Consider the following 14904-nt stretch of genomic DNA (forward strand, 5'->3'; position numbering starts at 1 on the left):
TCCTCACAAAGAGTAGCCAACAGAAGAAGTCAAAGCTTTTAGACAGTTTGTACATAGATTTGTAGTGTGCCACACATTAATCGGCGTCGCACAAAGGTGTTATTTCATCGCTATTCCATCCAAGCACATTTCGCCCGACTGATTTCTGTGAGAAAAAAAGGCGCGTCTCTTTTTACGACGTGTCGAAGAATCTCTTTGTATCTCCCTGCTAGCGTGTACGTGTATACAGCAAAGAATATACGGTTTATACCCACGCAGTAACCCAGATCTGCTATGCGTCCTGCGTGCGTGCGTGTGTGATGCATGTGTCGTACGGACCCCGCGATTTTATTCGCGACACCGCGTGACGCGGAAAAAAGGAGAACACGTCCGGACGTGTATATCGTCCTACCATCATTTAAATCTTCAAATGGAGCCTGTCGAGAGATCGTAATGCAACATTTCATGATACTTATTCAGGCACTCCACTTTCAAAAACGCATACACGCGAATTTTCCATTCCAGAGAAGTTATGTTACATGAAGAAATCATACACATTGAAGAAACGTTTTCATATATAATAGTTAAATAAAATATTAATTTATAATAGATTATTAATGGAATATTAAAAAAAATATTTTTTCATAACAGATTAAAAACAAATATATATTTTTTAATTTATAATAAAAATTTTAAAAATATTTGTTTTTAATCTGTTACCAAAAATATTTTTTTAAATATTCCATTTGTTCAAATATATGACACGTGCATGTATGCTAAATGCAACTCGCGAGATTTCCCGCTATTCGTTTTCTTAAATACAAAACTTGATGAGGTGCGAATTATGTAAGCAACGTGCGATTAAAGATACAATTAAAGATAATGTAAACTTGAAAAGTTCTTATCGATACAAGTAATTCTACTTGAAAGCTTCATAATTTGGCAAATAAAAACGCATGTAATTGCATTTTAAATGATAATTAATTCGTAAGGTATGATGTTACGGTGCATGAGCGCCATTAGCGCACAATCGCGAGTTGCGATCTTACAGCCGCGGTGAGAGAATCTAAATTGCATGGAATTTTGCCAGTAGGTCACTAGGATTCCGTATCACTGGACAATTCACGGCGGTGAACTAACCCGAGAAAGTGAGATTCATACCATACGCACGAGGCACAGGATTTATAAACATATAATCCAGGTCATCTTTAATACGCGCAAGGCGTTCACAATAAATAAAGATAATAGAAGCTACATTTGATATGAAAGAAACAAGCCTCCTATCTCCTTTCTCTTTAAGAAATAGTTTTAGATAAACGTCCTTTTTAGAAAACCGCTTCTACTCTAATTTATTCTTTCAAGTATCTCCGATCGTGTCTTACAGTATATTAATCCTGTTGCGTTTTATCGTGCACGTGCAATTTCATAAACCGAAAATAAATCGAAAACGTAGTTTAGAAAGCGATCTTGCATGCGAGTAAAGGAGCATTTAAATAGATCGCTTTCTTATTCTATAGTCTTCCTCGACGCATATCAGCTCGATCGTTTTCACTTTTGAGACTTAATCCGCGCTGCTAGTCACGCACGGACGTGTGAATAATTCGCTGTCGCTGTCGCGTGACATCCCATCTCGCCAATTATTACTCCAACGCGCTTTACAATCCGTGTATCATCGACAACACATCCGTATTATTTGTACATAAAACTCGGACACTTTTCTACAAAAACACACGCATCGAAATAAGTGCGAAGGGACGTACGTCTCGCAGATTGTTACACTTACTCAGGACCACTGTCGACGACATCTCCGTTAGAAGAGGGAGAACCGTTTATCCCGCGGACATCCCCAGCGTTTGTGTCACCGTCACGACGCACCTGTGACCACCCGGCCACGTGAGACGCGACGCCGAACTATTTTAACTAAGAGCGTCGTCGTCGCGCGCGGGATCAGCGCGAGAGCGCTCGCGAGTTATGCATGATGCCTCCAAGAGAAAGAAGCGAGGAAGGAGAGAGAGAGAGAGAGAGAGAGAGAGAGAGAGAGAGAGAGAGCCCGAATGACAATTGACGAGGAGATGGGAGAGAGTACACCGGACCGGTAAAAAGAAAAAAAAAAGGTATCGGTACAGGAAGGTAGCGTGCGATCGCGGTACGGACGGGCAGACGGACGGACGGACGGACCTCAACCACGACGACTGTCCGTGAAAAGACCTCGACACACTTTACTCTCAGCGGAGGACCGCGGAGGACCGGCTCGCACAACTCACTCACTCACTCACTCTCTCCCCGTTCTTTTTCCTTCTTTCTCTCCGAGGCGCCGTTCCTAGGTCTTCAAGGGAAAGTGGTGTTCCCTCTACTACCCGCCGGGCGATACTCCGCCTTTCGATGACGATTCGTCACAGCGATGCGCAGGAATTTCGGTCTCGGTGCTGGTGGCGGTGTCTCCTCCGAGCGCGCGCACACACCGGACTTGATCCGCCGTAGTTTGCAGTCCCGCAAGCGGCAGCCGAAGAGGCGAACAATCGTCGGTGTTTCCGGTGAAACTTCGGGGCATCTACGGCGGCCGCGGTGGCGACTCTTGGCGAGGACTTTTCTCATTTAGGGCCGATTGTCAACAATTAGAGTAGAAAAAAAAATGAGTGAAGTAGGCGCGCGTGTGCGTGGGCATTACCTAAATTTATTTACGTGGTTTCCGCTACATCGAATTCAATGTGTTCTTCTTGTATAAAGTGAGCGTAGCTACCACATTATACTTAATATATATAAATTGTTTTTTTTCAGGTAGAATCCAAATATGTCCTAATTACGCTCAGAGCGTGAGAAGAACGTCCCGCGAATACACTCTGCGAAATACAATAAGATTATGCGACGCAATGTTGCTCGTATATCGCTCGCTCATCTCGCTCTATCAGGACGAATCGGTATGAGATAAATACGTAAGCCTCGTTGCATCTTGTTTTCATTAAAATTAATCGCTTCGCTTGACTGAAAGTCTCTTATCCAAGCCAACCGTCTGTAAAGCAAGAAAGCACTAGGTGCAATCTACAAACCGATAAGAAAATAAATGGCATCTTGCGCTAAAGGTAAACTCTATTAACACATGTACAAAAGTCCGTTAGATACGAATGTGTTAGACATTTTATGTATGCTGTAAAAAATGTAGGCTATCAAGTGCATTACGCATTACGCGGGAGAAACAAATGATGAACGGGGAACGCGCATCCAATTTGTTGGATGGATGAGCATAAACAAGTCTGACAAACGGTGTCCCTCGCGTTCAATTGTTGTTACGGACGATGTAAAACTTTGTACAAACTCGATAACCCGATTGCGGTAAAACACGATGCGAAAATACGCGGAACTGTCTCTCTGTCCGACTGTCGTTCGCGAGCAAAATTTTTCAAAAGTCCTCATAAATCGTAAATGTGTGAAGCCCGAAATGCGCGGCCGTAAAAACTAATATAATCCAAGTGAGAACAAAAAACTGGAGAACATGTACACGATTGGAACTCTCGTACTTTCATCTCGTGATTCGTAATAGCGAACCAATGATTTATTTTATCTGCACAATTCAACACAATCTGACGAACCTGCATTTTCTGCATTTGCGCGATAAAACTCCGCCGTACTTAATATCATCGTTTACTTGTCGAAAAACGCTCCTCTAAATTATGTAGTTCGGCATCCGAAGTCGTTAGTCGAACGTATTTCTGTCGCCGCAAAAGTCTGAGCGCATCAGTATTTTCTCATGGGCATGGACGACTTGTACGCGTCGAAACGCTCGTACGACGGCGTCGTGCCCGGTACGGTCAGTCCCATGGATGGTATCGGTCCGCTCTGGTACGTCGGCGGGATCGGATGCCGCAATGTATTTCCCATGCTACTTGAATTGCTCCATCTGCAACAAGTACCGCATGCCGGTTAGGTAATCATCGATGACTCAGTCCACGCGAACTGATCAATTCTTATAATTATAAATAATTCTTGTTATTCTTGTACTGAAATTGTACTGAAACGAGATTATGTTTTTCCGATGTTAAATGTAACACTCGAGAGAGAAAAAAATGAACATGCCTATTGACACTATCGGACGATCTGGAACTCCAGCTGGACGGTTCGTTGCGGGGATCGCGGGATCCACTGCTCGTCACCGAGTTGAAGGATTTCGATGATGTAGGTCCGGAATGCCATCCGCCCGGCGTACGATTGCTTTCCACGTAACGACTTTCACCTGCATTAAGATATAACAATAGCGTGCAAAGATGTTGTAGACGATCTTTCATTAATTGATCGAGAGTGTAAACCTGTTATACGAAGTACGTATAATACAGAACAATTATTGGAATATTTATTGGAAAAGTTCAGTTAATTATAGAATTTATTCGAGCGTCATTTCTAATATTCTGTATTCAAATTGTGCTTGGTACATTTTATAATAAGAGTCAGATTATTTACACAGCTGTATCAGAAAGACAATTGGCATATATTGATGGTAACTAATATAGTGAAAAATTTTCTTGTACAACATTGCTTCTGTGTATTTTATTAACTACTACGTGCAATACATCATTGAATCTAAATATCATCAAGATAGCAGGTACAACTAACTACAATGAAATCCAACAGAAATTGAGAAATTGTATAAAGTTTTATTATTAAACGTACACGATTGTAAAACGAAATACAGATTGCATTTAAACGAAATAATTTTCCTACAAAATGTATGAGCTTCTTTTTTTCGTGACGTAATTTGTTAAATTTTACATTTATCTGTAATGTATAAAAAATATACAATATATACCAAGCTTAAATTAAATTTAATTTGCATTTAATTATTATTAGCATTAAATGTTCTATTCTGCAATGTGGCATAATGCGGCATCTCTCAACTTTGTTTTGTATGCTTATTATAAAAAAAAATTATATTCCAATGTGTATCTCTTGATTCTTAACTACATATATATTTCTTTTATAGATACATATATATGTATATATGGATGTACATATACGTACTTACTGTATCACAAAAATTACAAATAAAAGATTTTCTGAAAATCTGATTCGTCGCATCAATGCGGAATCACAAAATATTTTTTAAATAAGTAAATAATACTTCTTGTCTTCACTCAATTGTTTATCGTTAGATTAAAGATAGATAGCATTTATCCTTAAATAGAATGTTTCAAGTTTTCAGTATTTGGCACTCGACATCAGAATGAGTAATAAGCTACTTCTACTTTTATGTATAAGCACAATCCCAATTTCTCAATTCTTTAAAATAACGAAATGTACATATGCAATGACCGTTTTATGTATTATCGGATGACGTGCAATACATTATTTAACTTAATTACATATATTAAATATGTATCGTTAATAATTTTAAATCAAGTTAAAAACAATAGTTGTATTTAAAAAAAAAAGTATTTCGTATCACCTCTCATCTACAAAAAATGCTTCGTGAGACGTTTAGATTATAGTATTGCATATCTTGATTCGACACAATTCACACGAATTATATCCGCGGCACAAAACAGACCGAGTGGTTCGAAATCGTGATAAAAAAATTTTAAAGAGTACTTCGATATATCGCGATATTAAAACCACCTCTCGTAGACGTATGATTTATCACACTTACGTGGAGTGCCGGATCCCGGAGGCTTGAAACTGTCGCTGTATCGCGTGTGACTGTCTCTGGAGCTTCGATGCGTCTCGGGCTCGGAACGCCGTACCTCGCGTTCGCGAGTGTAAGATGTGGTGCTCGGACGATCATATCTGTACAAGTTCCAAAGAATCAGACAATTAAATTGACAAGAATCTTTTTGCAAATAAAAACGCGAGTTCGACAAGCGCACCTTTCCTTCACCTGTCGGGGATCTATGGACGAGGACGTGGTGGAGAGGCTCTCTCGTCGTACGATGACTTCTCTCCCCCGAGAAACGTCGGAGAAGCTGTCTGGCCGGCTGCTCCTCGATGAGAAGTCGCTGCTTCGTTTGAATTCTTTCTTTAAACCCATGTCTTGAGCAGTTCTGAAACAAATTTGATTGCCGCATTGTATACAAATTGGAGAGAGCCCTTCGCAATGCGAATTGATCTCCAATGATCAAGTGGCAAAAATAAAATTGAGAGATCTACCTGCTGGATTCGTATCGGGAAGGCGGTGAAGAATCCAATCGTCTGTCCGACACGCGATCTAGCATCTCGTTTCGTCTGTCGGCGACTCTGTCCGGGCTGTGTCTGCGACTGTGTTCCGTAGCCATCCGTTTTCTGTCGGATTCCACGTACATGTCTCGCGGATCTCGCCGATCGCTGGACGATCTCTTTATGGATGGCGGCGGCGGTGCTCGCCTGCTCTCCTCCAGGCGCATCTGCTGCCTCTTCAGTTCCAGCCTCTCGCGCTCAAGTTTCTCCCTTTCGAGCTTCTGCCGCTCCCGCTCCAGCTGCAGCAGTTCGGCCTTCTCTTGCTCAATTCGCTCCCGTTCTCGTCTCAGCTTTTCCCGTTCCCTCTCCAGACGTGCAGCTTCCTCTCGCTGCCTGCGCTCTATTTCTCGCTGGCGTTCCATGTCCTCTCTTCTTCTTCGCTCCTCCTCCCGCAGGATCCGTTCTCTCTCACGTAATCTCTGTCGCTCACGTTCTTCCTAGAAATTTCGAGTTTGATATATATATATTTTTTAATAAAAATTCTTATTTGCTATTGATGGTCTTGTGCGAGAATCGGTAATGATACTTACTCTTATCTTCGCAAATGTGAGGACATCGTCGCGTCGTCGCCTCTCGCGGCTCCGCGATCGACTGTGAGACCGATGATCCCTGTCCCAGGTACGAATCCGTTTTTCCTCTCGTCGACCTCTCTCGCTCTCCGGTTTTTTGCTGGTCGATTTTGTCGATCGAGAATCGGATTCCTTCGATTGGTCTTCCTTCTTGTCTTGTGCCTCAGTTTTCTTAGAATCGGCACTCTCATTCTTGTCGTCAGATTTTTTCGCTTTAAATTGTTATTAAAAATATCAGTATGGGCCAATGTTATTATAGATTGAAATAAAAATTATTATACGAGAGACTGATTGTACATTTGTCATATTCCATAAAATTTTGCCGCTCGATTTAATTGTCGTTGTGGAAAGAAATATTTACCGGTATCTGACCCTTTCTCTTCCGTTTCTTTTTTCGTTTCCTTCTTCTTCCTTTCACTTATATCGTGGTCTTTTGGCTTTTCCTTTTCCTCCTTTTTCTCTGATTTACCGTTAATAGTGTCCCGTTTGCGCATGTGACTTTGTTGAGTATCACCTTTCGCCTGTCAGAGTTTCGTGATAAGGACAAGTTTCACTGATAACGTCATAATCTACAGATAAATAAATATTTACCTTTTCGACAGATATGACACGTCCATGAAGCTCGGTCCTGTGCAAGTTTTGTATACATTTAGCTGCATCTTCGCTTGAAGACATAGTAACATATCCATAACATCTTGTACTAGGAGTCTTCGCATTCGTCACTACTTTCGCGCCAATAACTTTGCCGTACTTGGAGAAGATTTGTTTCAAGTCAGTCGCACGGGTACTGGACGATAAACCAGAGACCCACAAATTGCGACTGCTCGCGTTGGTTGGACTGACCAGAGACGTTTTCTTATCTGCGAGACACGTTATGCGCACTTTGAATTATTTACTCAAAACTTTGTAAAATCAAATTATTTTAGAATTCAATTATTTCTTGCCGAATATTTTCAACGAAATGATTATGTATCATTCTGACATATCTGAATAATTATGCGTAGCTTACCTTTCTCTTCTCTCTTCTGATTCTTATTATTAGACTCCGTACTGAAAGAAATATTATCGCATCAGAAAAGAAACAACAATGGGAGAGAGAAATTTAATTAAAAAAAAATAATAAATCATTTAGAACTATATGAGGCTTAATAAGTACCTCTGTAACTATGTTAAGGGCATAAAATTGGCTAGCAACTTATACTTTTAGGCAGTACAACCTACATTACAATTACGATTATTTTTTGGGCTCACTCGTACATCACTGTACGTCGTCTCAGTTCTATTTAGCTTATTGAACGTGCGTTCACTGCGTTCTCTGGTTATCCATTTCCGTCACTCACTCGTAGGAAGGAAATCGTGTCCATGCGGCAACACAGGATTTGCCTTTATCAGCTTTAGGAGTTATCCATAAGGGGGACATCGGCAGCATCGGTCGTTCTTCACGGCACTTCTTGTCACGATTGGGATTAGGTTTTGTGAAAACGCTTGCGTTTTTTTTTTTAGAGGGGGTAGTAGTAGCATCCTCAGCAAGCAATAGGATCGCTTCTTGGTAGTGCGAGGAAGCACGTTCTGTCGAATGTAATTTACAGTGAGATACTAATGTCCTTTTGCGTAACGATGGATGCACGACGGAATTGCTGTCTCTCAATGAAACGAACAGTCTTCATAGTGTGGGGAACACAGCACACCGGGACTCATCAGTCCTTTCTCTCGATGCGAAGTATACACGTGTAATCACACTTTACTGTGACGTGCGGATGAGGGAAACGTAAGCGACATTTTTAAAACTGGTTTAAGTTTGCTAGCCAAGTTCTCGGCTTCTTAACATACTTCCCAGAGTTAAGAATTACAGCCTAATCTTACACACATGAGAGCGGAAGAATTAACTTCCGAGATTCAATTGTATCTTAAAAAAAGGGAATAAAGGTAAATCTTGCGTGTGTGACGTGAGCGAGATCTCATCTTGGGAAATCCATTGTATATCCCGACGGTATACAGAGTAGAGAGAGAGAGAGAGAGCGAGAGAGACCATCCCGACGGTTATATGCAGCAGTAGAACATCACTAGCGCAGTGGTGAGCGACATTTCCAGTTTGCCGTATCACAACCACACGTACTGCGAACCGTACTTCTTAGTTCTATGAGAGAGACCAACCTCTTGCTTCCATCCCCAATGTCCTGCTTGTTCTTCGTCCCAATGTTCGCGCCGGACGTCGTCCCTTCCTTGCCGCTGGCACCAGATTCCGCTCTACCGCTGCCTTTCGAGTCTCCCTTCTTGCTGTTCTCTTCCATTTTCTTCTTCTCTCCACCATCTGCGGGGACAATCAAGGTAGCATGGTCACACTTTCTGCGAAGCCCAGACTCTTCTCCCTCCCTCCTAACATCTCCAGCTTTTAGTGGCTTGTACTTCCGGTCAGGAATTCTGGCCAAGTCACTAATAAATTCACACAACGAGCAACGCTGTGGCTTGCGCGACGCCTTCGCAAGCCTTCGATCTTCGATAGCGTTCGGTTCGCAGGGAACCTAACGTATTTTTTTTGGTCGATTTTTTGGTATACGCGCGCGCGTGAAAAGCTATACTCTTCATACCTCTCTGCGTACACGGGGCTCCGATTCGTGAAGGTTCAGCCGAGAAGAGAGAAACTGGAAAAAGAGGAAACGGCGTCGCAGAGCGTGCTTAATCGCTTTCGACAATCCGCATCGCTCTGTTATCAATGAAACGATATCGCTGCAATAGAGTATGTAATTCTCGCGCGCGGGGAACGTGTTCGAATTCGCGTATACGCGAGTGATCGTTGAGACATGCGGGTTCGGAGTTACTGCTTCCCCACGTGTGTCAATGCGTCGTGTTAATTGATATTTTGCGGAGGATGATTGCTGGGTACACTTGAAGTCTTCCTGTGAATCCATGTGAATCTGATGATAGAAGACATCCAGCGATGCTCTACGTGGTAGTTATAATTAATGCAATTGTATATCAAATTCTAGCGTTAACTAACTTAAAGACTAAACGCTTATGGGGATTATGGTTCGCTTTGTTTCTGCTGGCGACAGCAGCGCGCGAGGGATGTACACTCTATCCCGGTTGGGAACCTTATCGATCACCGTGCGTGGATAAATCCAGTCGGAAAGCCTTCGATCGATCGCCGGCTTGCGCTTCAATGATCATCTGTGCATCATCTGTGGTTGACTATGTCGCGTCCAGATGAAGTTGCGATGAAGTTTGCACGACGATTCGATGGAACCGGAAGCGAGGGAAGAGTCGGTCGAATCAGCGATCCGAATGCAGCGGACGATCCCGACGTTGCCCACGTTGCCACGGATAGTTGTGCTGGTATAGTTCGTAGCTTGCACACGCTTGGCTCTTGATGATGCCGCTGCTCTTTCGCCAACTTACACGGAATGTCGTAGACACAAATACCGCTACCCCCAAACATTTTGGGGCCACCCTTACAACTAGGTTTTAAAAAAATGATAAATAATTAAACACTTACCCTTGTGTCTGTCGTGAGATTCTGTCTGCAATGAGAAAGCCGTCCGTTAAAAAGTTATCATGAAGCTTTCGGACACTCTAATTTAGCTATGAAAAATTCACGAATCGTACCTCCTCAGCAAGGAGATTTTCCTCATCTTCCCCAATAGTCAAATTAATCGAGTCCTCGTTATCAATTCCGTTAGCCTCGATAGCAGCGGGTGGCACATTCGAAGATTGGTTCGAGACATTATTAGCCTTCTCCAACTCATTGTTATCATTGTTTTGCGCACTTTCGCCTGTCGCCTTAGCTCCCTGAGCTTTAGCATCCTGTTTAGGATTCTCTTCCTTGCTGACGCTGTTCTGGGCCTCAGATTGAGGTTCCTATAAACAAGGAAAACAAGAATTTCGCATAAATTGAACTGTCAGTTTAAAACGAAGTGTTCTAATTTTGTGCAGTGATTAAAATATATTCAGTATCAATGACGCGATTTACCTCTTTCTTAGAGGGAACTTCTTTCTCAGAATTTTCTTCATGCACTGTCTTCACCTCTCCCTTAGACTTGTCTGTATTGTCCTGTCCATCGGTACTCTCTTCTTTCTGATTATCCGAGTACTCGGTAGATTCTTCTTGAGTGGAAGCTCCTTTTGAATTGGAACCAACGAACAAAATTAACAAATAACATCTATTCAATGTACACGTTAACATTGGCAGCTGGCGACGTCTAGTTCTACATAATTTTAAAATCTTTAGAACTCTTTCAATGGTTTAACTTCATTCTTTAGAGGACTCGAAAAATCATCCAACACATCAATATTCGCTGATATAAGCACTTTATCAGTATGATGCAATCAGCTGAGAGATGACGTTATTGAAGTTATTGAAAAAATTTAATTCAATTTGGTTCAATAAAAGTAATTCTTAAAGTTTTGCGTTTGAATTTTGCTAAAAAAGCTTGGACTTTTAGGTCAACCCAATATATGTATATAAAATTTGCATATTTTATAACCGATATACTATTCTGTGTATTAAGGAGCTATTTTGATAATAATATACACAATAGACATACCACTATTTTTTCTTGGTACAACTTTACATGATCCGCCAGATGGTACAATGAGATACTCTTCAGGATTCTCCCCTTCATCTGTTATAGCCTATAAAAATAATTATTCTAGTTTTAGTTTGAGTAACAATAATAATCTTCCAAGGAATTTTTAGATTTAATTCTGTCCGAACACGTTGCTATTAAAGGTATCACGTTCTAAAATTCTATCATCTATCTCGCTTTCTGACTTCGTTTCTCCAATTAGCAACTCTATCTATAGTACACAACATTATTTTTATCAACATGCTAATTTCCTAATAATCAGCAAGAATATTATAAAATTCTGAATCAATTTGTGGCTCGTCTCGTTAGCATTTTGATTAAATCGGTTCGCATTTTATGAATTAATGCATAATGTGCAAGAAACAAAAATTACCCTTTCAAAATAGGTAATTCCTGAAGCAATTACGTAAAAATGTTTATTTCTCCGCACAAGACGTCCGATATATTGTAATATATTAAAGTAGCAACATACTGGATCCTTTAAATCGTATAAACTATGCTCAATCGAACTTAACGCAACAAATCTGCTGCCAAATCAATAGGGTTAATATGGCGACAGGCTACGTGACGCCCTTGTAGGGCGGACTGCGTTTGTTTTCGAGGGAACGTCGACTTTTAAAATCGCGAAGACCAGCCCTACACACCTTCGAGAGCCTTTCGAGAAGCGCCGCTTTATTGCCGGACTTGTCCAGGCCGCGACGTTCCAGCTCAGTCTTGAGGTCTATAACGCGAAGCTCGGTCAGCTTTTTCCCTTCGATGTCGGCCATTGTACTCGCAGTGACGAACGTTCACAAGACGGAGAATCAACGTTGCGTTCGATCGTAATTGATCGACACTTATCATACGATTAATTACGATTAATCGCCTGGGTTGGTAAATGGAACAAAAGAGCCTTGAATGCGACGAAGACGGCACAAGACACTCTCGACACGCGGTCAGACTTCAGTAACGGAGTCAAGTAAGAGCGGCCATTGTGACGGCCATCAATCGCCATTGACTACGTTTGGCAAATTCAACAGTTGACTGACCAGCCTCTGAAACGTGAATCTGATTGGTCTAGAAATCTAGCCAACCACGGACGATTGTTGCTTAATCGGAAATTAGCTACATGTTGCGCAGGCTCGCCACCGTCACAGAGAAGGCGCGCGATTTGAGTTCGAAAATAAAAATTTTAATTCATCAGTTGAGTAGCTTTCGAAACGATAAATATAAAGGAATTTATATTTATCTTTAATCGATTTTTGCAGATCGATATCAGAAATATAAATGAATCCAATGAGAGATACGAGAGGAACGAGTGTGAAGGAGCACATTAATCTTTATTTATATATATATTTAGAGCTATTAAAACTAAATAGTTTTTATTTCAATTAATTATTAAATAGATATTTTGTAATAAAATATATCTTCGGAATAAATTACTGGAAACGATTATTTCTGATAGAATTTGTTTGAAACTTTTTAACCGCGTTCTCCATTATGTGTGTTAATAACTTGTCGACCATCTGCTTCATCGGCCATCTAGGATTGTACGGTATATCGTCCAATACCTCGTTGTACAGAGTGCCATGCGGTGTCATGTGATATATCGATTGCAACGTAATCTGCGGCTTCTCTTTCGGGAACGCCGGAAAGAGATTTATCGACACGAGGAAATGGAAGTCCCGGTACTCCAACAGAATGGTAATCCAATAGAATTCCACAGCATCGTATTCTATTATGCTACCGCGTTGTAACAGTATTATAAACGAGATAAAATTAGCCCTGTTGTCGTGACACTGAACCACATTCTTTATCTGTAACACAGCGAGTACTCATGAGTTCGCATTGTCAATTGTGCGAACGTGTAAATAAATATGCACAGTATTTATTTACCTTTTCCTCCATAAACTTTTTCACTTCCGGAACGTAGTCCATCAAATATTTATTGGATGGAATTGGCGGAATGTGCAAGCAATCGGGACCACCGAAAGCTTCCTCCAAGGTCCTGGACAAGTGAAGCTGCGGCACGATGCGATTCCAGTCTGGACCATAGAACGTGATGATGAGCATCGCTTCGTCGTTCTGCGACTTGTTAAAAGGCGGTGGCAATCGGGAGTAGTCCATGGACATGTGAATTAAAAATCTCGCTTCGGTGGGCTTCGTTCCCAACGGCAGCATCATTATTTCTATGTCCTTCTTCGATATTTCCGTTTCACAGACAAGAGTGCTGTATTCGAGCTGCAACCGATCTCCCTGTTTCCCGAGTAACTTTATCTAGAAATAGGAGACAAAAGTGTCGTAGTTTGTGTCGCGCATCATAGATTTCCAAGGTCTACGAAATAAATTGCGTAAAACTACATAGCAGCATTTAATGTTTACCTGATACTCTTTATAATACGATAACAATTCACTCAACACATTAAGCAGTCCATCCGTATCATTAGGATTCCACTTAACAAGACTAGGTACGTAAGTAGATAATGTATCGATATCTGGATCCATCAAAAAATTTTGATCATTAAATATGAAGTCCGGTCCCATTTCGGGACACTGCGAATCGAACAGTACATTCCAAACGAGATGCTCCCCTGCATAGGGAATCAGTAATCTGAAGCAGTCATTTTTACTGTTGCAGCTTGATGATGCCAAATCCAATTTTATCGGACCATAACACGCACCTTAAGAACACACGATGTATCCACAATAAGAAAAAAACATTGGAAACTTTTTATTACATGAAATGTGAGCAGGATGTGTAAGGTAAACGAGAAACGTTAAGTTAATAAATTAAAATGTTAATAAGTTGAATGACAATGATCTTACCGAGCCTCTTAGTTTGCAAAACACGTTCCAAAAGTGGTTCTATGTTGGAGTCTATGGTGCTCAACAGAGGATGATGTTGATTCAGCATCTTAAGGTAAAAGTTGGAAAATTACATTTCGCATAGCCCAAAGGAATAGATGAGTCAATGTTTTACTGTTACAGACTGTTTTTGAACTAAGCTGTGTTTTTATGTGACAAGTTGCCATAGTTGATAAGTTGCGATAGGCACAATTGTCTCTAATTACGTACCATTCCCTTTCCAACAATGTTGTTGGACATCTAATTGTTTTCTGCGTGATTCAGTGACGCTCCAATTGTCAATTACTGAGAAGTGAGAACTGCCGAGAATTAGAAGTGCGAAATGCAATATCACTAAACGTAATAGAATATACAATTGAATCTCGATGTGAGTCTCACTCAATGTAAAATCCTTCCATTTCAATCTAGTATAATCCTTAGGTAGGAATACATGGACGACTGTACTGTCAGTGCAGTGCAGAATTTCGAGGTTAAGAACAGAGAAGAAGCTACAGGCACATCGGACAATTTCGGTTAGACTCGACTTCATTCGATTCTACCTTCAATTCTTCGATTCGAATTTTCCATCAACTGTAGTTTAGTAAAAGTACAATACAAAAAAAAGTTCTCTTTTAGCTTGGTATTCAAAGCTCCTTTTTATATAATATATATTAAAGTTAGCCTAAAAATGATCTGAAGATATCTGTTAATCAGTCAGATGGCCATTTGCTTGTTTATAGATTGAAAAAGCT

General features: G+C 40.9%; 2 protein-coding genes across 2 annotated transcripts; both read right to left on the reverse strand.

The window, feature by feature from the left end:
* Positions 1-2633: 2633 nt before the first annotated feature.
* LOC105285703 (SAFB-like transcription modulator) lies at positions 2634-12353 on the reverse strand. The gene is made up of 15 exons (XM_011350087.3): positions 11974-12353; positions 11288-11375; positions 10714-10862; positions 10350-10601; positions 10240-10264; positions 8901-9057; positions 7756-7796; positions 7338-7606; positions 7108-7267; positions 6708-6958; positions 6112-6614; positions 5832-6005; positions 5615-5751; positions 4051-4207; positions 2634-3874 (listed from the first exon to the last, which is right to left on the reverse strand). The coding sequence occupies exons 1-15, from the start codon at positions 12094-12096 to the stop codon at positions 3712-3714; spliced, it is 2649 nt and encodes an 882-aa protein (XP_011348389.2). The 5' UTR covers positions 12097-12353; the 3' UTR covers positions 2634-3711.
* Positions 12354-12673: 320 nt separating this feature from the next.
* On the reverse strand, positions 12674-14831 carry LOC105285702 (BRISC and BRCA1-A complex member 2). The gene is made up of 5 exons (XM_011350086.3): positions 14384-14831; positions 14135-14222; positions 13691-13989; positions 13205-13585; positions 12674-13125 (listed from the first exon to the last, which is right to left on the reverse strand). The coding sequence occupies exons 1-5, from the start codon at positions 14411-14413 to the stop codon at positions 12748-12750; spliced, it is 1176 nt and encodes a 391-aa protein (XP_011348388.1). The 5' UTR covers positions 14414-14831; the 3' UTR covers positions 12674-12747.
* Positions 14832-14904: the final 73 nt, after the last annotated feature.

This window comes from Ooceraea biroi, chromosome 3 (genome assembly GCF_003672135.1).
Source record: "Ooceraea biroi isolate clonal line C1 chromosome 3, Obir_v5.4, whole genome shotgun sequence".
NCBI classification, from domain to species: domain Eukaryota; kingdom Metazoa; phylum Arthropoda; class Insecta; order Hymenoptera; family Formicidae; genus Ooceraea; species Ooceraea biroi.

What these genes read in the sequence shown, in the direction of transcription:
- LOC105285702 (XM_011350086.3), bottom strand. Translation starts at nt 14,413, where the DNA reads ATGTCCAACAACATTGTTGGAAAGGGAATG. An exon ending in CGTATTATAAAGAGTATCAG is followed by an intron (nt 13,586 to 13,690) that starts GTAAACATTAAA and finishes TCCTATTTCTAG; the next exon opens with ATAAAGTTACTCGGGAAACA. An exon ending in AAAAGTTTATGGAGGAAAAG is followed by an intron (nt 13,126 to 13,204) that starts GTAAATAAATAC and finishes GCTGTGTTACAG; the next exon opens with ATAAAGAATGTGGTTCAGTG.
- LOC105285703 (XM_011350087.3), bottom strand. Translation starts at nt 12,096, where the DNA reads ATGGCCGACATCGAAGGGAAAAAGCTGACCGAGCTTCGCGTTATAGAC. An exon ending in ATCTCACGACAGACACAAGG is followed by an intron (nt 9,058 to 10,239) that starts GTAAGTGTTTAA and finishes TTGTCCCCGCAG; the next exon opens with ATGGTGGAGAGAAGAAGAAA. An exon ending in TCAGAAGAGAGAAGAGAAAG is followed by an intron (nt 7,607 to 7,755) that starts GTAAGCTACGCA and finishes CGTGTCTCGCAG; the next exon opens with ATAAGAAAACGTCTCTGGTC.